This window comes from Geospiza fortis, unplaced genomic scaffold (genome assembly GCF_000277835.1).
Source record: "Geospiza fortis unplaced genomic scaffold, GeoFor_1.0 scaffold16, whole genome shotgun sequence".
In the NCBI taxonomy this organism is placed as follows: Eukaryota; Metazoa; Chordata; class Aves; order Passeriformes; family Thraupidae; genus Geospiza; species Geospiza fortis.
The window spans coordinates 16,371,056-16,395,836 of NW_005054302.1; the positions used below are offsets into that span (position 1 = coordinate 16,371,056).

The 24,781-nt window shown below is 41.0% G+C and overlaps 1 protein-coding gene across 3 annotated transcripts in view; it reads left to right on the forward strand.

The window, feature by feature from the left end:
• TENM4 (teneurin transmembrane protein 4) overlaps positions 1 to 24,781 on the forward strand; it is a 605,662-nt gene that overhangs the window by 233,892 nt on the left and 346,989 nt on the right. For 2 of the 3 annotated variants that reach the window (XM_031066102.1, XM_031066104.1), the window contains exons 4-5: positions 16,576 to 16,864; positions 22,112 to 22,381. In XM_031066102.1, coding sequence (XP_030921962.1) covers positions 16,642 to 16,864; positions 22,112 to 22,381 — 493 coding nt within the window. In that variant the 5' untranslated portion in view covers positions 16,576 to 16,641. Of the gene's footprint in view, positions 1 to 16,575; positions 16,865 to 22,111; positions 22,382 to 24,781 lie in introns of those variants that run through there. The other variant, XM_031066103.1, reaches the window with a different exon arrangement.

Genomic DNA, 24,781 nt, shown 5'->3' on the forward strand with positions numbered 1-24,781 from the left:
TCTCAGCCACTGTCTCTGCCCCTTTCCCACTGAATTTGCTTATTTTTCACAATTCTGGAGTCAGATACGTGATCTACACCTTCCCTCCTCCTTCCCCCATGGAACAGCTGCCCTCTCTGACACAGATTAGCTAATTTGAGCTGAAAAGCATGAAGTAAGAAAGCCACAGGCATGTTTGCCTTGGGCCAGGATCTTGATGGTGTCTGTCTGTGATCCTATCGCCCCTTCCCTGTACATTTATGCCGAGACCTCATGTTGAGAGCAGCTCTGCACAGCAGCATAAAATCAGGAGCTTAAAATATGCTCAAGCCCAGCTGCTCTCCTGCCCTTGTCACAGCAGAGACCATGGAATGGAAGGTGGAAGGAGGCTCATGCTTCCATCCTCGTGCCAACCCAGTTTATGCAACATTAATAAGTAGGTATGTAATGCTGGGTTTTACACTAATAAGTCTCCAGGTTAGGCACATTTATTTATTGCTGCTGCCCTTATAAGACCATTAACCTCTAGAAGAAAGGGTGATGTGGGAAACCAGTGAGGAAGGGAACTCCATGTCACCACAAGTACAGCCACATCACCTCTTGTCACACCCCTGGGCTGTGTTTTTGGCATCAATCATATTGTGTTTTCAGAGCTGCAGCTACCTGCTCCTCAGCAGACCACAATGACCCCTTGGTGCAACTTTTTGCTCTTGATTTACCATCTGAGAAAGTGCCAGAGAAGGCACTGACTGATCTAAGAGTTGGCTACAGAGCACAGTCCCTAGACCACATGCTCCTTCTAAGGATGGTACCCCTTCCATTGTCCCTTCTGCACATGGCTTTGGCATGTTCCTTCCCAGCTCTACTTCAGATGCAACTATTTAAGAAACAGTCCTCTCCAAATCCAGGCCATGGGACCTCTACTTGTTTCCATTAAGCATATAATTACGCAGAGAACATTGTTTGACTCCCTGGCTCTGGTCCAAGCCAACACACAGGCAATAAGCAATGCCAGGGTGGGAGTTAAAACACATGTGAATAAGAATTCACTTGCAGCTCCTTGCTTTGATGCTGTACTTATTCCTCCTTATACACATCCTTCACCAAATTACAATTTGTAGCCTAACAGAAGCTCAGCTTAGCTGAGAAAGCTCACCTATGGGCTTCCCCTCCATATTCCAGGAGTAGCTGAGATGTGAGGGAGGCAAAAAGGCATTTAAGATCCTCCAGTCTGGCAAAAATCTTCATACCCTCTGACCAGATGATGCAACCTCTGGGTACACAGAGCAGACTGTAATTATATTGCCATCTTGAACAGGACAGCAGGATGACACAGACATGTGACCTGCCTTTACCCTAAGCACAGAATTACTGTCTTTTATAAATCCTTTCTTAGGCTGTAGCTTTGGCCAGCAGCAGATTCTGGCTGCCCTACACCCAGTCCCACCATGCAGCAATGGGAACCAGATTGGATTCCTGGATCCCTGGTCTGCAGAAAGAAAACCACACTTTTGATTTATTTTAATTTCTGCAAGTATTTCATGCCAGATGAAAGTCACAAGGATGCTAGTATTATCTCAAGGAAGGAGACGTGCATGGGTAAAAATAACCAGCCAGGGTGAGATAGGGAAGAGGTCTTTAGTTTTATTGTCTGTGCAAACATTCCTCTGCCTTGGAGGACTGTGAGGTACCTTGTGGTACCTAGGACCACTCCAAAGCAGTTACAGGAAAAGAAACTAAAATCCAATCTCCCATTACATATTGGGGAAAAACATATTTGAGAGAGGAAGGTCATAGAGATGGGAGGAAAAAATTCTCTTAATTAGATTTATCCCTGACTAGAGCCCAATCAACTGACCTGCACATTTGGTTTTTTTTAAGATTGTCATCTCCATCATCTTCCAGTGGAAGGTGTCCCTGCCCATGTCAGGGGGGCTGAACTAGATAATCTTAAGGTCCTTTCCAGCCCAGATCATTCTATGAATCTATGACATCTAAGTGTCCTAGTGTTATCCCTTCACAGAGGAAGTAGTTGAATGTTCTTCAGTTTATGTCACAGCACCATGCCCTCAGCACATTTGAGACAGAGCAGCTGAAGATACTGAAGCCCACCCTCAGGTGGGGGAAAAAGCCAAGGAGCATGGATCATCCTCTATATTTCCCTAAGAGCAAGCCAGATTTTAAAAGAATCGCATATTTCACCTCTTTTCACTTTAAATTACTGTTTGCAGGGTGCAACTCCCAGCAGCAGGACCTTGTGTCCATGCCAGCATAGAGGGGCAAAGGTTACATTTACAAAGTCAGATGCATCAAAAAAGCTGCCACTGGTGTCAGCTGGACTGAAATATTTCCATCTGCACTAATGGCCTCTGAGTGAGCCCCAAAGAGCCCGGTGTGTGTTCCCCACCTTTAGTTTCATTGTGAGTGTTTGCCTCCAGCCTGCTGTGCCTATCAAGGATGGAGAGAGGCATTTTCTCTTTCATTTCCATTCCCATTAATACAGTTGTATTTTGTGAGGTGTTTGTTTACATGAGCCTTCTCAGTTCTCTCCTCTCAGGGGAGCCATTAATTTATCTGCTTTGCTTTTCATCAACGGGAGTTGACAGAGGGAGTTATGGGTTAACTGCTCTGTTTAGAGCAAGTGGCAGGTGCTGGTATCACTCAAACTAAATGAAAATATAAATATCTCTTTATCTACCCAAGAAATCAGCTTAAAAACCCCAGTGTTTAAGTTCAACCTGTTTGTAAGCCTAATGACCCAACTCGGCACTAAACCTGTTTATTGACAGCTTGAAGGCTGGACTGCTCCAGACCCCAGCTACGTATAATTATGGAAAGAAAATTTTTAAAATGCCTTAATCATAAAAGGCACTATGCTTATTATGTCAGAAAGGAGCCTAATTTTGGAGAAAAACCTGCTCTATCAAACCCAGGCCCCCTCAAGGGTCCATGGGGGCAAATCAGCAGCTCCCAAGGTCACAGGTTGCATCTGAGAAAATTGCCAATGTACTGTCTTACATGTTTCTTCATAGTTTCATTTTGGCTCACCCCGAGAAGGAGATTTTCAAAAGACTCCAATTTCTTAATTTCATTCATTTTTGTCCTTAGCACTGACACTTTTGGAGACTGAAATATGACGCAGTGCAGCCCATACCATAAAAAAGAACATTAAAAGGTTTTGTACAGAGAGCTGAGCTTATAAAGCCCCATTTTACTCCCCAAGTGAAATGAATGGAAAATACTTCTAAGTAATTTAAAGGACTTTGGATCAGATGCACAGTTCACAAAAGCCATGGTGGTATAAAACTCAATGCCAGTCAGGAGATGACAAAACAGATTCACTCCTCATTGGTCAGAAACATAGGAATAAAACTAGTGATTTGTGGAATACCTTAAGATATAGCTTATACACAGCATGATATCCAAAGGAAAAAGCTAAAAAGTAGTAAGAAAGGTCTGGGTTGTTTTTGACATTAATTTTTCCTACATGGGATACCAACAATTGCTACTGAAATAAAAGGAAAGAAAAAAATGAAAGAAAAAAAAGGAAAGAAAAACAAGGTAGTGAAGCGAGGAAAATATGTTGGCTGCATTTAACTGGTTTCCTTACATCAGTTTTCAACTCTTCTTGAGAACAGTATAATAAAGGTAATGGAAGAGAGAATAAAGTCTCAACAGAAATTCCAATTAATGGCAGAGAAACTTTGTTCTGTAAGCAAGGAGGAGGAATAGATGAGCTGTGGACACAGAAACCCCTGAAACCCCTTGGGGTTTCAGCATGGCAAGGCAGCTTCCATGAAGCAGCAGCAGCAGTTCTCTTGTCAAGGAATGGAGCAACACTATCTCTCAGAGTCACAAAATGTACATCTGCCCATAGATGGAAGGGGCTAGTGCTGGAAAAGATATTCTGGAATGGTTATTAGAACCCACCCGTTCTATTGCTTGAAAACTGGTTAGAAATAAGATTTTTAGGTCAGGCAAGTTATTGCATGCATGACCTAAAGTGGAAACAGCTCCATCTGCCAACTTAGATGATGGAAAAGAGTATCTCAATCTGTTTTCCTTCCCATCCCAGTGTATTTCCTCTTGCTTGAGCCTTGCATCTAATTGTGAAATGCCCCTGTAAAACCAGATTGATATTAATCTCGCTTGCATAAAGTCGGGGTAGGCTACAAAAATAAAAAGGTAAGGATTTGGGAGATAAGGGCTCTTTTTCTTTTAATTTCCAGACAATTTCCCTGATCTGCTTATGGTGTGGTTTTATGAACAGCTCCATCAGTATCCCCAGGGAGGCAGGAAGCAGCAGGGTGGCTGAGCCCTAGCAGGAGGGAGCATCTCAAGTAGGGTTTGTCATCAGAAACATTGACACAGGGAACCATTCCTCTACTGAGGTTGACATTTTCAAACCCAGGAGCCTGCACTTTGGTGAAAACAAACTTATGTTTAAAGGCTTCTTGGCAATTGGATTTCCAGCAGATTTCTGCATCCAACAGATGCAAGCATTGATCCAGCTTCACTTGGGCAATGATATGTACAATAAGACATTTGGCTTCAGGAGTGTGTGACTGAGGATGTTGCTGTCTTCTCTGTCTCCATCTGTACTGCTTCCTTTACAGACATAATTGCTAATAAATTAACATTTGTATACTGCCTTGGAAATCGTGAGCTTAAATATAGGTTTTTATTAGCTCATATCCTGGCAAAATATTTCTTTCATACAAATTACTTTTTGTAATTGAATTATGCCTTGCGATTTTTAAAACTTACAAAGTGGTTAGACCCCTGCTATTTATCATTCTTCTCTGCAAGAGTTTGCCAAGGTAGGAAGGAAATTGGTAGAAAATTTATTGCAAAAAAGTAGATAAGCATTTTACTTTAGGGTTCTTTTATGTCCATGGTTCCAACAAGCCTAATAATCTTTGCAAATCATTAGCATGTTATAGCCCAGAATCCATCCTGAAACTGATGATCTCACCTCATAAGTTTCTTGTTAGACTCCTAGACTCTCTCAGACATCTTCTTAATAGTGATATGTCTCATAAATTATTTATTGAAATGACATGCTTAAAAGCATCAAAAAAGACCTTTTACTTGGCTGTGAAACAGCTGGAGAATGGTTATATCTGTTTCTCATAAAATGGGCCCAAAAGATTAAATGCCTTGTCCAGGATCACACAATAAATTAGTGGTACAGCAGGGCATAAGACAAACTGGTGCTATTTCCCAGAGTCTTGCTCTTGCTTCTCAGCAGTAGACATAACTATCTCTTCATCTCAGCAACTGTTGCATGGCCCAAAATGAAGATGGCTTACTTGCTACTGAAACTTGTGGTCTCCATCTCTTAAATTCTCTTATTCTTTCTACATTGGTGGAGCTGGTGACCTTTGTGCTTTGGGTGGGCTTTGTTGTTTTTTTATCATTTCTAGAATGTAGGCTTTCCAGAGATAGACAGTCACCTATGACTTCACATGAAACACTTAGGATTCAGAGACAGCCACTGAATAAAGCTCCATGTGTTTTCCCAAGTGTGATCTGATAGGTCTCAGCCAAATGATGGAGGCTGTTAGTGAGTTTTACTTCATTGTCTTTTGCTTCCTAAAGCATATAAAAGATTGTGTTTGTTGCATCTATTTGAAACAAATAGTAATAATTAACATTTATATAGCACTTTTTGCTTTTTAAGCACTGCTCAAACACTAATTACTCTTGGTTTAGTGTAAACTAATGTAATCCCACTCTGTTTTGCAATCTACTTGCATCTTTTGTTGACTGAGAGCTAGTTCAATTACTTCTAATCTTTGGTCTAGCTAGTCAGTAAAGGTATGACTAAGAAGAGACATTTACATCTTCAATTACTTTCTCCCCTCCTCGGCTCCTTTATTTGCTTTTTCTTTTTCTTCCCACAATGTCTTTTTGCTGAATATTCTTTAAGATGGATTCCTTAGCATGGCAGCAAAGCTTTTCTTCAGCAAAAGAGTGGGCCGTTCAACTCATTCTGTTAAATGTTATCAAAACTTGTTCTTATAAGAAAGATTTAATAAGTCATTCTGTTTTGCCGCAGAAAGTCAAATATAAGATATTTTCCTATGGCAAACCAGAAAATTTATCACTTAGTCTCTAAACTAGTGATCTTAATACCAGCAGTGCAGAACTCATTTTTCAGTTCGGACTTGGATAAACTCCTTAATCTCTTATCTAGCATTTTACCAACTGAAAGATGATTGAATTTCATTATTACTGGCACAGAATCCAAGAAGTCCAGTAAACAGGCTTCTGATGTGCAAAGAGGAGCTGGGGTTTGTGTAGTCTGTGCCACTGACTTCCTGCATTATTTGGTCAGGTCACCTCCTTTCTGTTGGTCTGTTCTGCCTGTAACATGGGAGAGATGAAAATGGATTTCCTTGAAGGCTAAATCAGTAAGAAATCTGAGTTTTTGCTATGTGTTTAAAAAAAAAAAAGAAAAGAAAAGTAGAAATAAACCCTACTGTTACTCTGTTAGCTTTGAGCAAATAGAAAAGCAGCATTTTACAAGAATAGAATAAATGTAATGTCTGATTTTTTTTTACCAGAAATACAGTGTCAGTTGTCATTACCTTATTAAGATCCTTCCTTAATGCACCTTTCAGTCAAGTGTCATTTGTACATCTGGAAGAGTGTATGTATGTCTGTTTTGGAAGGTCACTGAATCATAGAATCATGAAGGATTTGGGTTGGAAAGGGACATTAAAGATCTTCTAATGAGCAGGGACACCTTTTGCTAAACCAGGTTGCTCAAAGCCCCAACCTGGCCAGGGACTTGAACACTGCCAGGGATGGGGCAGCCACAGCTTCTCTGGGCAACTTGTGCCTGTGTATCACCACCCTCACAGGGAAGAATTCCTTCCTTATAGCTAATCTAATCCTACCCTCTGTCTGTCCGAAGTCATTCCCCCTTGTCCTATCACTCCATGCCCTTGCAAATTACCCTCTCTAGCCCTCTTGTAGCCCCTTCAGGCATTGGAAGGTGCTGTAAGGTCTCCCCAGAGCCTTTTCTCCATATCCCTGTACATGCAGTGCTAAGATGCAACCCAGCAATCAGGTGTAAGTCCTCTTGCATGTGCTTAAAATCTCTTCCTAGAGGTGATCCCCCTCCTTGTTATTCCAATGAAGGGGCCCTTTGTTTCAGAAAAAAACCTCAAACACTTTCTATTTCTAATTTACTATTTTTACCTCTCTCTTTTTTTCCCCATAGACATTTTACTTAAGAAAATACACTTCCTACTGCATAAGCTTATTGTGCTGTTGAAAGTGAAGCTCTGGACACAGTAGGGGTTACACTGATTAATCAATCCCTAGCATCTCTCAATGCACTCTGATTATCTCACAGAGAAGTCCTAAAATGAATCAAATTCATGAGCCCTTGCAGTATTATTTTACAGATAATTCATGTTTTAATAAACTTAGTTTGAAGTTCAACCCTTTAGGGAATTTTATCAGAACAAGAAAATAGGTTGGTTTCTCCCCCCGCTAAAGGAAGGCAAGGAGAGATTACCCAGTACCACAGCATCCATGACAAGAGCAGGGACATTTTTACATGTGATGCTGTAGTAAGACAAGGACAGGTTGGCCTTGTGACTAATCCTGCAGGAATTTTCTGGGCTCCTTACATGAATTCAAGTAACTGGATAAGATATTTGCCCTTGCCTGTACAAGAGGGGTGGTAATACTTTTTCCCTACTCTAAGTGTCCTGCCTGATTAGGTGAGAGCTTCCCCCTGCTGCAGGAAGTTTCTCATCTTATTGTTCTGTAGTGTCTATAAAATTAGTCGTAATAAATAGGTAGATACAAAGTAAATCTGTCCCTAGCAATACTTTTTGAGCATAATTCTAAGTACATTCGTCCAAATTCAGTTGAGCTTATGGCATTCCCTGCTATTCAGTGGCAGTAGTGAAAGGCAGTGCTGTCCAAAACTACTTTTCCATTGTTTCCACCGTCAAGCCAATGACAAAAAGGAGAAAAAATTCAGATCTTGGAAGTTTTATTTTACAGGTCTCTTTCAATTCCAGCTGTCACCCTGTGAGCTGCTCAAACCCCAGGCTGCATCTGAAAGGTGTAGAACAGAGGATGCTCTGAACTCTGTTTCAAACAGGAGGTGCACATCAACGTGATACCTTTACTGAGGAATATGGATACAGGGTGGTGTCTGCAGGCAGAAAAGGCAGACATGCTTTCTTTCCTAAAAGAGTCTCAGCCTCCATTCAGCTCTTTTCAGAAATAATGTATGATAGCAAAAAGATACATCTGAGAGTAGGTATGAGTTCAAGGCCTCTTTTCTTATGGAAAAGGCTGATGGCTCATCAATACTCCCATGAAAAAGACCATAAACAGTGACTTCAAATGAAAAAAGTACATGTTCACACCACACAGAGTCACATTGAGGCACTGCACACAGGATGTGGTGAAGGCCAAAAGTATTTAGAGCCAAATGGGGTTAGGCAAACTCTCAGAGGACAGATTCATGAGGGACTGTCACACCCAGTGTTCCTGCAGAGAAATTTGCTGAAGTGGATAGAGGGGAAAGACCAACCTTGATTCCTAAATCACCGTTCACAACCACTGTCCCCTTTTTGTCTTCCAAATTGACTGCGTCCAATCCATACAGGGGTAATAGAGATGGATAGTTTCCTTGTTCAGTTTATTGACAGGGAAGTAGGCGGACAGAGCTAGTGTATTTAGGCATGGGAATTCACTTACCTAATTGTGGAATAAAGAGATTGGATGGCACAAGGTGTGCATGGGAATGGTCTTGGAATTGTTGCTACATTTTCATTTGAGTCACAATTTAATTACAAAGGCTTCCTGTAGGCCACAACAGAATGCTGAGAATTAGACACAAAGCTTACCCAGGAGTGGGTGTAAAGCTTAACACCCTGAGTGAGTCCTGTACCAGGCTTTTCTTACTGTCTAAGAGATGAGACACTGGCACAGGGTGCCCAGGGGAACTGTAGGTGCCCCATCTCTGGAAGTGTTCACAGACAGGTTGGAAAGGGTTTTGAGTAACCTGGTCTAGTGAAAGATGTTCCTGTCCATGGCAGGGAATTAAAAGTAGGTGATCCTTAAGGTGCCTTCCAAAACAAAGACATCTTACTTGTTGTCATGGAATCCATTCTACAGTTCTATGACTAGAAATTATCTTTTTTGTTTGTTTGTTTTGGGTTTTTGCTGGTTTTTTTTGTTTTGTTTGTTTTTGTTTTTGTTTTTTTTTAGCAAACAAACCCCAGGCTATGTTTTTATTTTCTGGAAGAAAAAAGAAAAATTCTCCCAAACAGTTTGAGAAAGGCTACGCCAAGGGCTTTCATCTAGGAGGCTTGAGACACATTCAAAACTTTGTCCTGACTCAGATGAAGGACATAAATTTTAGCTTCCTGTATCCCAGGCAAGAGCCCAAATTAGAAAAATGTGGGTAATGGAGAAAGAATGGGAATACTTTCAGTGAATACTAGCATTTTATGTCGCCAGTTCTTTGTCACTCTTGAGATTTGCTGATAAATGTGCTGGTTTTACATGGGGTTTGGATGTGTGGCACATCATACACCAAAACCTTGAGTCTGACAAAGACAGTTAGGAAAAATTTGTAGGCTGATCATAAAAGAGTGTATGTAGTCAGGCTGTATCTTGCAGCATTTATTATTTAAATGCCATTATGCACTCTCTATTAAATTGAGGTTCTGAAGAAAACCCACTTCATCCAAGAATGGCTAGTAGACTCATAATGAGGATTGCAGTATAAAAGTAAGATTTTTTTTCCAAAATAATTTCCATTTTGGAGTAAGCCAGAGTAGGGTTCTGATGGCTGCAACTGCAGACTGCTTATACTTGACAAAAGTCATTCAGAAGAATTTTTAACTTCAGGCCCTAAAATCTTCCACTAGCACAAGTTAAATGTTCCAGCCCATGACAGAAGACTTAGGGAGTTGCAAACGAGAAATAATTGAGATAATTGCATTCCAGCCTCCTCCATGTTTTCCCACCACTACTGTTTCAAGCTTTCCTGGGCCTCCAGCTTAATGCAGTTTTAGATTTATTCGTGAAAAGGTCACAAACCACATTTTTTGGACAAGGCATTACCAACTGTCTAGCAAGTCTCTTACCAGTAGAAGAAAGGCTTAGTGGTTGAGACCAGAAAAGGGAGGATTTGTTACTTTCTTTGAGTACTGGACTGAAGCCAAGCAGTATTACTTCAACTCTTCATTCTCCTCCTCTCTTGTGCCTGCTTCTTTCCTAGGTCTTTGCCAAAAATGTGAGACGATGTTATACCTATAGCTTAATTTATTTCCTATGAAGATCTCTTGGGATTTGAACCTCTGTTATAAATCTGAAGCTTAAGGTTTAATAAAAAACACAGGAATCATTTTTGTTATGGAAGAATCTCCCAGAAACATGGTAAATGGCATCACAGTGTTTAAGCCACAGTAGTGTATTTGCTAAGATCAGATCATTGCTGACTCTGATCACCAGGCAATACAAATTTGATTTGAATAACCCCTGAGTACATGCTGAAGGATTTGCTGAATGCATCAGAAAGAACATTCACCTCTACATTTATGCCAGCTTTGTGGCTTAGATGAGGTAGAATGGGAGGCAGTATTTTAGACAATTTTTGACAAATAAAAATGACCAAATAAGATTTCTCAGGTTCAGTATTTTGTATAAAGAAGGCCAAGTTTTTCAAGGTCAGGTTGCATGGGTCTCTAAAGAACCTGGACTAGTGCATTGCATCCCTGCCTGTGGCAGTGAGGTTGGAACTAGATGATCTTTAAAGTTCCCTCCAGCCCAAGCCTTTCCATGAGCCTATGAAATCACAATAAGGAGACTTGAACAAGGCATTTCGTCCTCATGGAAGTGGTAGGACTGTCAGAGTGGATTGCCTTCTTTCAAATATGATGAAAGAAGGTGATGACTTAATTTGGTGTAGGGTATTAATAATCAGACACAAAGTCATTTAATCATCTGAACTTGCAACTTCTTTGATTGCAGCTTAGGGTCCTGAGTTAGAGCTAATTTCCCAAATAACATGGCTGGTTTGCCCTGAGTATCTGTTGGTGTCTTTGAGAAAGTTTATATAGAAGGTCAAAATCTGTCTCCCTTTTGACTCTGAGTGGGGTTTTCATCACTCACCATGGGATTTCATAGGTCAGATACAACTGCAATTGTCCATGCTCCACAGTCCTTCTGACTGAAGGACTCTGTTGAACATGAAAGAGCATCTTGTTAATAATACCTGAGGTTCATGCTACTGTTCTCCAAAAAGATTTCAGGGATGCATTGGCTACAGTTTTTTTCATTAATTATTCTAGTATGCTTATGTGACTTGGTTCTCAAAAAAATCAAGGGCTCAGTATCAGGCTCAGCCTTGGAGATAAAGTTGCTGCCCTCAGTTGTGTTGTTTTATTCTTGTACCACCTTAAGCAATTCGCTTTGGCTTCCCATGGCTCATCTCTTCCTCTATAAAGTGAAAGAAAGGGTACTTGCTCACTACTTACCAGCTTTAGGTCTTAGTTAATGATTCGATTTGTGCAGCCCAAAGGAGGGAATATAAAATTAAGCTTACTGCTTGGCATCCTATGGCTGTCCTCATTCTACAAGGGGCAGCAGCAGTAAAAAATAGGGAAACATATTGCCCTAAGCAGTGAAATGAAATCGAGTTCAAGAAGACAAAAAGTATGCCATGTCAAGTAGTGTAATGCCATTTTTGCATAGGCAGTTTTGCAGAGGAAAACAAATGAGAAGTGAAAAGTAGTCCTTTTCCTTCCTTCAGCACAAAGGTGGAGGTGGAATCAACCCACCAGATCTCATGCTCACGTTTTCTTGCAGACAAGATACTTCACTCTTCCAGCTTTCTCATCATCCTGTAGCCATAAGTATATGGGAAGTACATAAAGCTATCTGTACTGTTTAAACCCTCACATTTTGACAGAAAATTGGATGATATGACATGCTGCCTCCCAGAACAGGCGCTGTCTATCACCTTGCTGCTAATCTCTGTGATTAGTGACCTGCAATGTAAGTCAGCTATCAAAGACCACCTGTCCTTTTTGCTATAAGCACCTCCCAGCATATCACTTTGTGGTGTCACACTCCCTTGTCTGGTTTTTGATTGATGCAAGTTTCTCTTTTGAGCAGTGACTCAGAAAATAAATCATACCCCTTGCCATTCATTGAGTGTGATTCTGCAGCACAAAGCCAGTGTGGTTAATCAAAGCTCCAAAGAGCAACAAAAAACAACAGAACTGAGAATGAGGAGGAGAGATATAAAGGATAAAACATCATAAAAAGAATTGTTTGGGAGCCAGCCAAAGCAAAAGCAAAATAAAAAGTGCTGCAAATAAGCATTATGTTTGCTGCACTACTGCACCAGAACCAGAACACTGATTTTTTTACTCCACTCCCTGACATGTGTGCAGGGATGTGAGAAGAGTCTCACACTCCTGAAAAATATAACTATATCAAGGAATCTGATTTTACAGGCTTTTACTTCTAAGTAACCCTTTCTGGGGTCAGTGGGATTTTTCTGAGTAGAGTAAGTAAAGACAGAAGGATGCTTCTGTTGTGAGCTGTACTCCAGACCAGTTTGTGATTCAGCTGGGATTGGACCCCCATACACAGAAGGTTGCCAAAAATAGGAATGACTACTGCAACTAATTGGCTTTAAAGTAGAATTTTAAAAAAGGAAAAAAAGGTGAAATTTTATATGTTATGCAGACAGCAGTATGATGAAAGAAACAAACAGAACTAGAAACACTGCATTATAGGACAAGAAAGCCCTTTCCAAATGTAAATGATTCAGAGCAGAAGGGTTTTGTGCTTTTATAGAGGGAAAATGAACACGGAAATGGAAAGGTCCATATTAGAAAGCCTGTTTTTTTTACATCCAGTCCAGCAAGTTTATGGAAGCTTTTAAAATTATGAGGAGCAATCATGAGCTAAAGACGGAAAGAAACTGGTGGTTGAGTATGTAATTCAGACGAGTGTGATTCTTTGTGTTTGTCATGTGCCAGAGAAGTCAGGAAAAATGTGAGGTGTTGATGGCACTTATGAAATTGTAGCAGAAGTAAAATCTAGACACAAGGAGTAGCAGAAAAAAAGTAATAATCTACCACAGAAAAGCTATGAAGCAAACTCTCTGACAACAGAACTCCGTTGAAAGTAAGGTATCTAAACCATCTGGGAATTGGGCCATAAAACTGAGATGACAAGAATGGCATGTCCATGGAGAAGTGCTGGAAACTTACTTAAGTCAGGTAAATGCAACAGTTCAGTCTTTAAAAATAGCTTTAAAAAAATCCTTCATTTTGTTTTATGGAGGTAACCTTTCTATTTGGAAAGTCAACCCAAGTTGTGAGGGAGAGAGAAATAAAAAGTTGAGAAGAGTTAAATTTATAAAGACATGAATGAGTTGGGAATAGAAACACTGTTGTAGAGGAATGTGCATATGGATGGTGCAAATTTACAGGGCTATTTTTGATGAACTGTAGAAGAATTTTCAGTTTTTCAGCACCTTTCCTTACAGAAAGAAAACCCTTCATCTGGTGGGAATTCAGTCAATTTCCTCATGTTTTTTTGTCATTTCCTAAGTTGCAAGGTTACTAATGGTAATTACAGACCCTGTTTGTACCTTGTGGCTCTAGCAGTGCAAAAAGGTTTCCTTGGCACAAGTTACTCTCCTGCTAGAGGGTTTTTAAATGACCAGCCCTAGGTAGGAATTGCGACAATGCTCAGGAGCAGAAGAAACCACCTTTCCTCATTTCTTTCTTAGAGAGTAACCATTTCTCACTCACATTCTGCTATCTTCATCCTCCATAACAATAAACCACAATTTCAGTGTTCATTATAGCAGCTCACAATACTGGGCTTTTGTGAAGCAGCCTGTTTTAAGGTGTTATATTCAAAAGTATAACAAACCTGCTCTTTCTAAGATTTTCAAACAGAGATGCTATAAAGGGGACAAACAGATTCAATAACAAGTGTAAAAAAAGTCACAATTTTTCAAACAAAAAAATTTTTTTTTAAAAAGAAAGGGGAGATGACAGTGCACTGAAAGGCAATCAGATGCTCTATTTCTTTTATTTCTTTCCAGTGTGAAAGCACCAATATGTTTGATTCAATGCAAAAAAAATCTCCTATTTGGTAGATCTCTTACATGCCGCGATTGCTCTATAGCACCAATGCAATCTCCTTCACTATTGCTTCTACATTCAGGCCTTAGTTTTGTATCCTTACTCTGCAATACATTAAACATGTCAGTTTTGGCTGGTGAGTAATCCCATTTGCATTCACTGTACTGCATTTACCTGAATGAATTTAAGTCAATGAGTTTGGTGGGTTTAAAAACATATTTGAAGTCAAAGTGGTGCTCAAGTCTCTGTGGATGACTCAGATAAAGCTTGTTAAAGACGCTCCTCCTTCCCCCTCTCCCTTCCTTAGTGTTCAATAGTTTCTATGCATTTTGCTGACAAACAGAAGGTATGAACTTGATCTGCCACCATCTCTGGAATAGACTGGAGACAATGGAATTGTTTTTTTTTTTGTTATAGTAGTGCCTTAATTCCCAGGAAGAATGCTACAGAAGCCATACAAGGTGTTGGAATTGGGGTGTGTCATTGCAAAGTTGGTTTTGGAGGTTTTTTTTGGACTAAAACCCTTCAGTAGTTTTAGCACAATCAGAATTGCAGAAATCGGAGTGTATCATGGTTTAACCCCACGAGAGGCCCAAGAGTGTAATTCTGCTTCTTTGCCCAGCTGCCTGTTTACCTCACGGCCTTCCTGTCATTCTTGTTTCCTCCCGCAGTCTCTCTTCGACTCCAATATTTTTGTAGTTGTGCTTGTGCCAGACAGCTTTTCAAGCAAGAAATTAATAATAAAATGTTGTCTTCAGGCTTCAGTATTACTATTATGATTTGTAAGTTATCAGACCCTGTGCTGGGAGTCTCCCATTCTTTACACATCCTTAATTTAAAACTCCTCAGTTTTAAAACCCACTAATGCTAAGTTACACCACATCCCTTTAAGCTGACCTACAAAGCTCACAACACATCCATCCTCAACTGCTGCACCATAGCTGTGTGAGGGCAGATGTAGACTTGGTATTAGGAAGAAATTCTTCCCTGTGAGGGTGGTGAGGCACTGGCACAGGTTGCCCTGAGAAGCTGTGGATGCCCCATCCCTGGCAGTGTTTGAGGCCGGGCTGGATGAGGCTTTGAGCAACCTGGTCTAGTGGAAGCTGTCCCTGTCCATGGCAGGGAGTTGGAATTAGATTATCTTCAAGGTTTCTTTCAACCCAGACCGTTATAGGATTCTATGATTCTCTGAAATCCAGGACACAGCATCTAAAGCAAGTCTAGGATCTGAGTCATGGACGAGTAAGATTTGATTAGTACATTCAGGGTTTAGCTTTTCAAGAAAGAAATGCGAACAGAATGTGATTCAGTTCTTGCCATATATTTCCATATGTATTTGCTGTGAAAAAGACCAAGAACTGATAGGTTCTTTCTGAACTTTTCGCTTTCTTTTTTTTAAATGCTGATGGTAAACAACAATATCCTGGGGTGGCATTTAGAGAATCAACTTCTGTTCTTTAGCAGTCAGGAGGATTCAGTTTCAGAGAAGCTCAGTGCATAATTACAGACTTTCCATGTTTGGTTTGTGTATTTTATCATTATTTTTCCTCATAAACAAGTTTAGATATTAAAAAACATATTTTTCCATCTTGATGCAAGGCATTGCCTTTTTTTTCCTGCTTTCTGTCACATTTAATAAACTTGAAGTAAAAATACCACTTATTAGTTATTTTGACAAAAATACTTTTAATACGTTTTGTTTCTGATATCTGTTTTCTCTGTGTGCAGATATGTATGCTTGTATTGCAGTGTTTATATACATTGGTTTTTCCACAGAAATAAATCCCAGGCCATGTTGCTACATGAAGCAGAACACTATCATTTATTTACACTTTCTCAGCTCTGCTTAAGTTTTAATATATTTACAGCTGAGTAAAGATGAGCCCTCTGAAAAGGAAGACATTTTTATGCAATTTCCATCCACGTCACTCCTTCAATCCTTTCTCCCTCTCCCTTCCCAGTTGCCTTCTTACACCATCTCAGTCTTTTGTTCATACATTCTAACCTCATGATCTGTGGAAACATTTTTAAAACCACAGGACAGCATTTTTCCAGAGCCCTCCAGTTGCCCAAATAGAGACATTTCAGCATTACCTGATTTCCCAGAGATTAGATGACTGATGAATACATGCCTTCTTGAGGTGTCTGAATCACTTCCTACAGAAAGAAGACACACAATATCACAATCAGTTTCAAATTCCCAAGTATATGCCTAGTTCAGACAGATGCAGGTTGCTGCATATATGTATCCTGTTAGCAGTGGCAATTATTAAATGAGTCACACATAATTGAGACTTTCTTTTTATTGGTAATTGTTCTAAGAGGGTTTTTCTGGAATCCATTAAGTAACATCCCTTTTCTTCAGTGTAAGAATGTATAAAGAAGGCAAATTAGCCGTTGAGTGCCCAAAGGCATGACATTTTTTAATTCTCTCTCTCAGGTTATTCCAATCTGACCGCCACACAGACGTCATTATTTTAATGTTGAATACTCAGACGAGGGTGCCATGGATGTAAAGGAAAGGAAACCGTATCGATCTCTGACTCGGCGCCGCGACACTGAGCGCCGCTACACCAGCTCTTCAGCCGAGAGTGAGGACAGCAAGGCACCCCAGAAATCCTACAGCTCCAGCGAGACCCTGAAGGCTTATGATCAAGACTCCAGGCTGACCTACAGCAATCGGGTCAAAGACATGGTGCACCAGGAGGCTGATGAATTCTGCCGAGCAGGTGGGTGCTTTTCAGCAGATGCAGCTGTAAGCAGCATGAGGGAATCAGCTGAGAGCCAGAGTTGAGTGGGAGGCTACCTTTGAAAGACTCTGAGGCCAAAACCATGATGTAAGAGAGAGACTTAAAGGGAGCAGCAGAGATCACCTTCACTGTATTGCACAAGACACTGTGTGCAGCCCAGTGTCCTTAAGCGGCATACCCATATCCCATGTTCATTAGCACTTACTAAGACACATTTTCTATGTCTTAGTCTTTCTGTCTGCAGCAACACTTTGCTGCTTCCCACCATGAGACTAGAACCCCCTGTACACATGCTGCACAGTACTGACGTGGCATGGAATGTTCCTGCCTGCTCAGGAGACCTTTCACTGTGTCACATGTCTGCTCTGTCATGAAGGAAGTCAACAAGGATGCTGAGGCAGGAGGCAACAAGTGGAGAGCGTTGCTGTCCACACTGTCCATCTGGTCTACAGCAAAACCCAAGAACCCTGGAAGAAAGGACACAACTGAGTTCCAGATGGAATGACCCCTCTTGGCATTGTACATGGCCTGCAGGCTTTAGGTTTGCCTTGGGGACGTGCTTCAATGTGAAAGAGTAAGGAACGTCTTTAGGACTTACAGGAGCACATTTAGTGAATCTGAGTCCCGGTATCTGTGAAGATGTGGAGTTTCAAGAGTCACCACAGACTCCACAGTTCTAACGGAGATTCCAGATACCCTGAAGTCAGTGCAGTTACAATTTTCACTGCTGTTATTGCCTGTATGAGATAGATTTCTGTCCCCTACTACAAGACTCATCTTCATTTTTCTGTAGAGATGTAGTTCAGATTCCAAGCATGCGGCTGCGCGTGCACTTGAGCCCGGCTAGCTCCACAGAAATGCGTAGCCACAGCCTGATTGGGCCGGCTGCGTGGCCACTTCAGCCTCCGCTCCAGGTGGGGAGCGGCTGAGGCAATCGGCCGGCTGCCCAAGACCTCTCATGGCAGGGGTGGGAGAAGGTGTCTCGGAGAGGCAAAGCTGAGTGGGCAGCAGCAGAGCAAAGAACGCAGCGAGACAAATGAGGACGTGGGGCAGCAGTCAGTCGCAGCGGGGGATGGGTGTATTGAAGGAAGGAAGATGCAGAATAGGCAACTAGCTGCAGCTAACTGCCAAAGACCTGCCCCTCGGGACGGGCAGTTATAGAATCCCCGAGGGGAGGAGCGCATCACAATAAACCAATAACAGTACATAACAAAATGATGAGCATGAGACTTAAACCAATCGGGGTACAACAAAGGAGTGGCTTCCCTCCCTGCACCAATCATCCTCCGCCCAGGGTAGAAGTTTCTAGGACTGGGGAGTAGGCAGAAGATGATGGGCAGGAGGGTTGCCAGGACAACAGGGGAGGGGAAACCCAGATAATGAAGGAAAACAAGGCGGGGAATACTGACAGGCAGGGAAACTGATACAAGAGAGCGGGAGTAACCATGGAGATTGTGATGGGCAGTTGGACTACATGAAGGAGAAGGGGGGGGGAAGGGAGACCTGAGACCGAACAAAGAAGCCATCTTGAACATTAACAGAAGGACTTATAAACAACTTATAAACAGACCAAAACTTGTTCAAACAATCAAAACCCACGCCACAACACAACCAGGACTTCACATAAATTGTTTTTAGAAGTCCATCAAGAAAAGCATAAAATGGTAAAGTGAGTCAAATAGAGTAGGCAGCATTCCAGAAAATGGACATGAGCTAGCCTACCCAGAGTACTCTGAGCACGTCCTTTGCAATTTAGAGAAGCTGATTCCCCAAAAGGAATACATATAATTACACTCATTAAACTTGGAGGCTGCTTGATTTTTCCTCAAAAATCATGCACTTGTGGTTTTGGTGCAAGACTCATCTTCAAGGCACACACAAGCAAAAGTATTTGCTGAAGTATCTTCATGCATATGGCTTTGGTGTTTGAGTTTCAGAATAGCTGCAATAGGGAATAATCAACAAAAGGGCCAATAGTTGATGTAAGTAACACTGTGACATCGTGAAAGCAGTTTCCCTCTTAGCAGCTCTGAAGTACTTCATCCCCTCTAAGGAATGTATGACATTATAAAGAAAAGGAAACTTTTTAGGTCATTGCATTTGCTTACTTCATACAATATATTCACCATGCAGGATAGATGTGAATTAGTCCAGGTCAGCGGTTTTAAACTTGGAGGTCCATGAGGCCATGCAGATCTATGGACTTCTCCTAAGTCCACAAAAGATTACTTTTCCTGAAAATCCAGCCTGCTGGCAGGGAGTGTAATTTTTCTATACACAAGCTCATGCTTCCCTAGGAAAATTTTGAAGGTACTGAGAAATAGTAAAAATGACTGGTCAAAGTAGCTGAAATTCATTGAAAAGTTAAGATTAACCATGTCAGAGCACCAGTTCTGTTTCTGATATAACTCTCACAAATGGCTACACTTAAAGCTTTCTCCCAGTTTATCCTGAGGGTCCCAAAACTGGCCTGAAGAGTGTTAACAATTATTCCAGACTTTCTGTGCCACATTTTTCACTGGCAGTAAGCCATGAATGGACCTCTCTTTGTGATGCAGCTTGGCTTGAGGCCAACTGAAACCAAGCCTTATTAGCCTGCTTGACATCAACAAGGCAAAGTGAATTTCTCTCCTGCATTGGTTTGGAAGGCAGAGGAGGGAAATGTTTCAAATTGACCAAATAAATTCAGTAAATAAACAAGTCAGCATTTAAATGGTTTTAGCTAGAGTGAGTGTCAGCAAATGTGCAAGTCAGCACAGGAGAAAATAGACCAGATCTGAATTAAAAAGTCTTGGATATTTATTATCCTCCTTTTATTGACTTGAGTTCTTCCAGCTTAAAAGGCAACAGTGAGCATAGAATATGAAAATCAATGCATCTGCTGCTGTTTATTGCAAATAAATTTGATTTTGAGTTAATTGTAGCAGTCATTTTTCATAATTTATGAGCTGCTGTTGCTGGAGAACATCAGTCATGTTGCACATTGATGTGCCTGATGATGCTGAGTGTGGCTTCTTTCAGGCAAAGGTGGAACATGACATCAGTGACTCAAACACGTAAGGAAAGCCAAAAGATATTTTTCAGTACTCCACAAGGGATAGTTTAGAAAACCATGGCCTTAAACATAAGTTGAAACTAGAAGAGAAGAGCAAGGTCTCTGGGAAGATACATCTTCCTAGCATTTATAACTTAGGTTGGGTTTATTTGCTTCCTTATGCCATAAGAATGTAGAGGACAATCTCTCAAACCACTCTGTAATTATGTTAAATTATTACTTTGCCACAAGCTTGCATTGTGCTTCCCAAGCAAGGGTCGGGCAGAGGCGTGAGTCCCAAGCAACCTTTTCTGTCCACTCTGTCTGAAAGCTTTAATCTTGCTTGGTCAATTAAAAAGGTGTGAAGTTCATGAATCCTTTATGCAGTTGGAGAGTTGTCAGCTGCAGATCTGTAACCAGCTGAATCTGAATTTTCTCCTGCCATCAAACAGCTCCTTCTCTGAGCTATACATGAAAATGTTGTCCAGTCCCACTATTCACGTTGCATTCAAATATCTTCTCTCTGTTAACTGTGAGCTATAAAGCCAACTGAAAAAATGAAATGAAAAAATGTAGTAAAATAACTTTTACTTTTGGCCATGTGTCATCTGATGCATGTGCACTCTAATATGAGAGACCTTCCCCAAATATCAGGGTTCAAGGACAAACTAGGGCATTCCCACAAGTATGAAACGATACTCTGGAAAAGTAGAAAACTGACTATTTCTGTTGGATACATATTTTCTACCATATGATATTTGACATCAACAAATAGAAATGTGAGAAAAACCACACAATTGTGGGGTCTTGAGAAAGGAGAAAATGGTAATTCAGCTTTGGATGCAACCTTGAGATCCAGACTTGATGAACAGATTTCAATAATGAGTAGTTATGAACTTCGGTGTTCAAAGGAAGGTTAGTGCCTGAAATTTCCTGGACATTGTGCACTCAGATTTATCTTGTTGAAATATGCCTGAGCTGCCAACTGCTCAGTTTTTTAATCCATCCAAGGCATAGCATAACAGAAGCAGGGGTGCATTGAGCTATATAAATGCGCTGTGCAGCTAAAGGCACTCATGGCTGGCCAAAATCTTTTCAAGATATTCAGTTCAGGGTTGAAAAATAAATGCATGCATTAATAAATAAATGTGGATTAAAATTGCTCTCCCCAGCCTCTTGTGGAACTTTCCAAACAAAGTGTGCTAATATTTGAAGCCTTATTCACAGCAATTCAGTCTGATTTTGAAGCTCTGCAGGTAACTAGACATGGAGTCAAGAGTCACTTTTCAGGTCATATTTTTAGTCAGCTAAACAATTGCATCTATTTGTGGCCAAATAACCTCTGCTGTGACTCTATCAGAATGAATAGCTAAATGTGAGTCAAGGTGTGAGTGGTCAGCAGGGGAAAGTGAAATCGCCAAAGGAAATTTAAATCCCCAGTATGTAATTTCAGGGTTTTCAATGAGCAGAACTCATTCAAATTGCCTATTGTAGGGAAGCTGTCAGGTATATGGTAGGACTTTTGATCATTGCACGCCTCATTTTGCTTTTCTCACAAGAAGATTACTTTTTGCCTCTCCTAAAGTATTGCACCATTTCTACATCCGTTTTTGGTTTCAAACTTGATGATTTCATTGAACATGCCCTGCGTTTTTGTCAGGTTCCAGAGGCAGGAATCCAGCCACTTTTTAGTCCTGGTATGTTTTAAAAGAGGTTGTTATGAGGTGGGGACTGGTGTCTTCTCCCAAGTAACAAGCAATAGGACAATAGGAAATGGTCTCGATTGACACTAGAGAGGTTGAGATTGGATATTACAAAAAATTTCTTCAGTGAAAGAGTGGTCAAGGATTGGAACAGGCTGCCTACAGAAGTGGAGAAATCACCCGTCTCTGGAATTGTTATAAAAAAAAGTGTAGATGAGATGCTTAGAGACATTGTCTCGTGGTGGACTTGGATGTAATGGTTGGACTTGATGATCTTAAAACCTTAATGATTCTATGATTCTATGGTCTCTTGGTCTCATTCAGAGCAAGACCACAGAAGAAGGGTATCTGGTATGTTGTTGCCGCGTGTTACTGTGACAGTCCTGTGCCCCACATGAAGGTAGAGGATGAACACTTCAGCTCTTGACTTGTGCTACATGGCACCGTGCCCTATTAAAAAATAACCCAGCTGACGTGTTTTTCTCACAGGAGCCAACTTCTCTTTGCGAGAGCTGGGACTTGAAGATGTGACACCCACACACGGGGCTTTGTACCGGACCGACATCGGGCTGCCTCACTGCGGCTACTCCGTCAGCGCCGGCTCGGATGCCGACACGGAGGCAGATGTGGTCATGTCACCCGAGCACCCAGTGAGGCTCTGGGGACGCAACACCAAGTCCGGGCGCAGCTCCTGCTTGTCAAGCCGGGCCAACTCCAACCTCACCCTCACCGACACGGAGCATGAGAATACTGAAACAGGTAAGTGGTGACAATGCATGCAAGTGTCAGCCTCGAGCTCTGTAAGGAAAGTGTCTTCCTACTACTCCACCTTAATCTCCCTTAGGTTTAGTGATGGGGTTTTTTATCAGACTCCATGAAAACACTCTTCTAACAGCCCCAGTCGTGGCCTTTTTACTGTCCTACAGAGTCTTTGTTAATGAACTGCTGGAGAAGCTCCTACTTATTTATCACTGTGACAGAGATCATTAAATAGCTATAATACTCTCCCTGCTTTTTGCAGCAACCTTTCAGAGGGAAGGCATTTAAATCTCCCCTCCTCTGGCCAATGCTACTCTTATCTTTGCTCAGATTTTCTGGGCAGATAATTTTCTTCTCTTCCTAGCTGGTTCCTTGACAGGGACCGCTTCATTTATGTAAATTGGTTGACTGCTCTCTGAAGGAAAACGATGGCGAAATATTTTTAGAAGCCTTTTACTTTGTGTGAAATAAAAACTGAAGGTCACAGATTTTTTATCTCTGTAACTTTGTGTCCCCAGCTGCGGGGATTCCTGTGTGCCTTTTGTAGGTCTGCGAACCTTTTGGTCAGCAGTTCTGCCAAGCAGTGTAGGAGAAGGAGAGGGGACTTTGATTCAGTTACAACTTGACCCGGGAGTTCATCCAGTCCTATATGCCTTTGCACCTTTAATTCAATTATAGCACAGCCTGTTTCTTGATATAGCTGCTGCGTACAAGTCATTGGGCACTTGTGCTCGGCGCAGAAAGCTCATGTGAAATGACTGTATCACTTGTTCTTTTCATGCTTTCTGCCACAGTATTATAGTGACAAATGATGATAAGTTTTCCTCTGGAAGCCATGACAGTGAGACATACACCACCCACATGATTTTATGTTTAACTCCAACAAAATTACAGTTGAAGCTTATTAAGTTTCTACTTCGAGATAATGATATATTAGGCAGAGTTCAAAGATAAATGGTCTTCTGTTCAAAGGATGTACAGAAGAATCTTTTTAAATTATCTTTACCATACATTTTAAAAGATTCTTAGTGTAGTGTCTTACAAGCAGACACACAGGGGCAGGTTGCATTGTTTTCCTTCTGATCCTTGTGTTTTGATGAAAAATCAGAGGGATGATCATGGTCAATTAAAGTTTTGCAGCTTCACAAGAAATTGATTGTGACAGTGCTCACAGGCATCCCAGGATGAGGGAAGAGACGAGGATTTGACTCCATATTTCAGAAGGCTTGATTTATTATTTTATTATATAAATTACATTAAAACTATACTAAAAGAATAGACAAAAAGGTTTCATCAGGAGCTAGCTAAGCTAAGAATAGAAAGGAAAGAATGATAACAAAGGCAGTTGTCTCAGACTCTCTGTCCGAGCCAGCTGGGCTGTGATTGGCCATTAATTATAAACATCTAAGATGGGCCAATCACAGATCCACCTGTTGCATTCCAGAGCAGCAAATAACCATTGTTTACATTTTGTTCTTGAAGCCTCTCAGCTTCTCAGGAGGAAAAAATCCTAAGGAAAGGATTTTTAATGAAAATATGTCTGTGACAATTGATAAAAAACAGCCAAAAGCAACCAACTTGCACTTCCATCCCATTCTCCTCTATCCAGGCTCTCTTTTGTGCTTTCCATGTGATGTGTGAGCAGCTGCATTCCTATCCCATACATTTTTTCTTTCCATGCCTACTAAGAAAAGCTTATACAAAATTCTAGGTTGGTTCCCCCCCACTTTGGTCTTAACAGAGAAGAATTGCATTATCTGTGGGAGCCTTTTTCCCTGCTCTCTACACCTGCAAATGCAACTTTGTACCTACAGATCACTTTCAAATGAAATCATATTAGAAACAGCACATTAGCAACTTCACATGCCTTGAAAGGCTTTACTGAAAGTAATCACAGAGGGTGAAGGACTCATGTCAGGTTGGAGACAACCTTCAATTCCTCTTTCCTTAAGTTTAATGGCACACTAACCATTTGCTATGAACCATCACTTCAAAGCAACTAGAAAAAGAGAAATGAGAGGTGGAGAACATACAATGCTGTATAAAAGTAGGAGTTTCCTTGGAGCCTAGGCATTTGCAGTCTTAGTTGTTGGGTGTTTTGAATGAGAAGGGCTGTATCATACTAAAACCAAAAGTCTGTGTAGCACAAATAAAACATAGATTGCCGTGGTGTCCAGTATGTAATAGTATTGTTCATAGTGACAAAAAAAGAGGTGGTGGAGCTTAAAGGAAAATATTAAGATCGAAACTGTGCTGGTGATGAGCTTCATATGATGCTTAGACTTTCCTGGGAAGATGTCATAGACATCAGACCATGTTCAGGTCACAAAAACTGGTGCAGAACTGAGAAAAAGGTCACTTTAATATAGAGAATGTGGTTGAATTGGTGATATAAACATA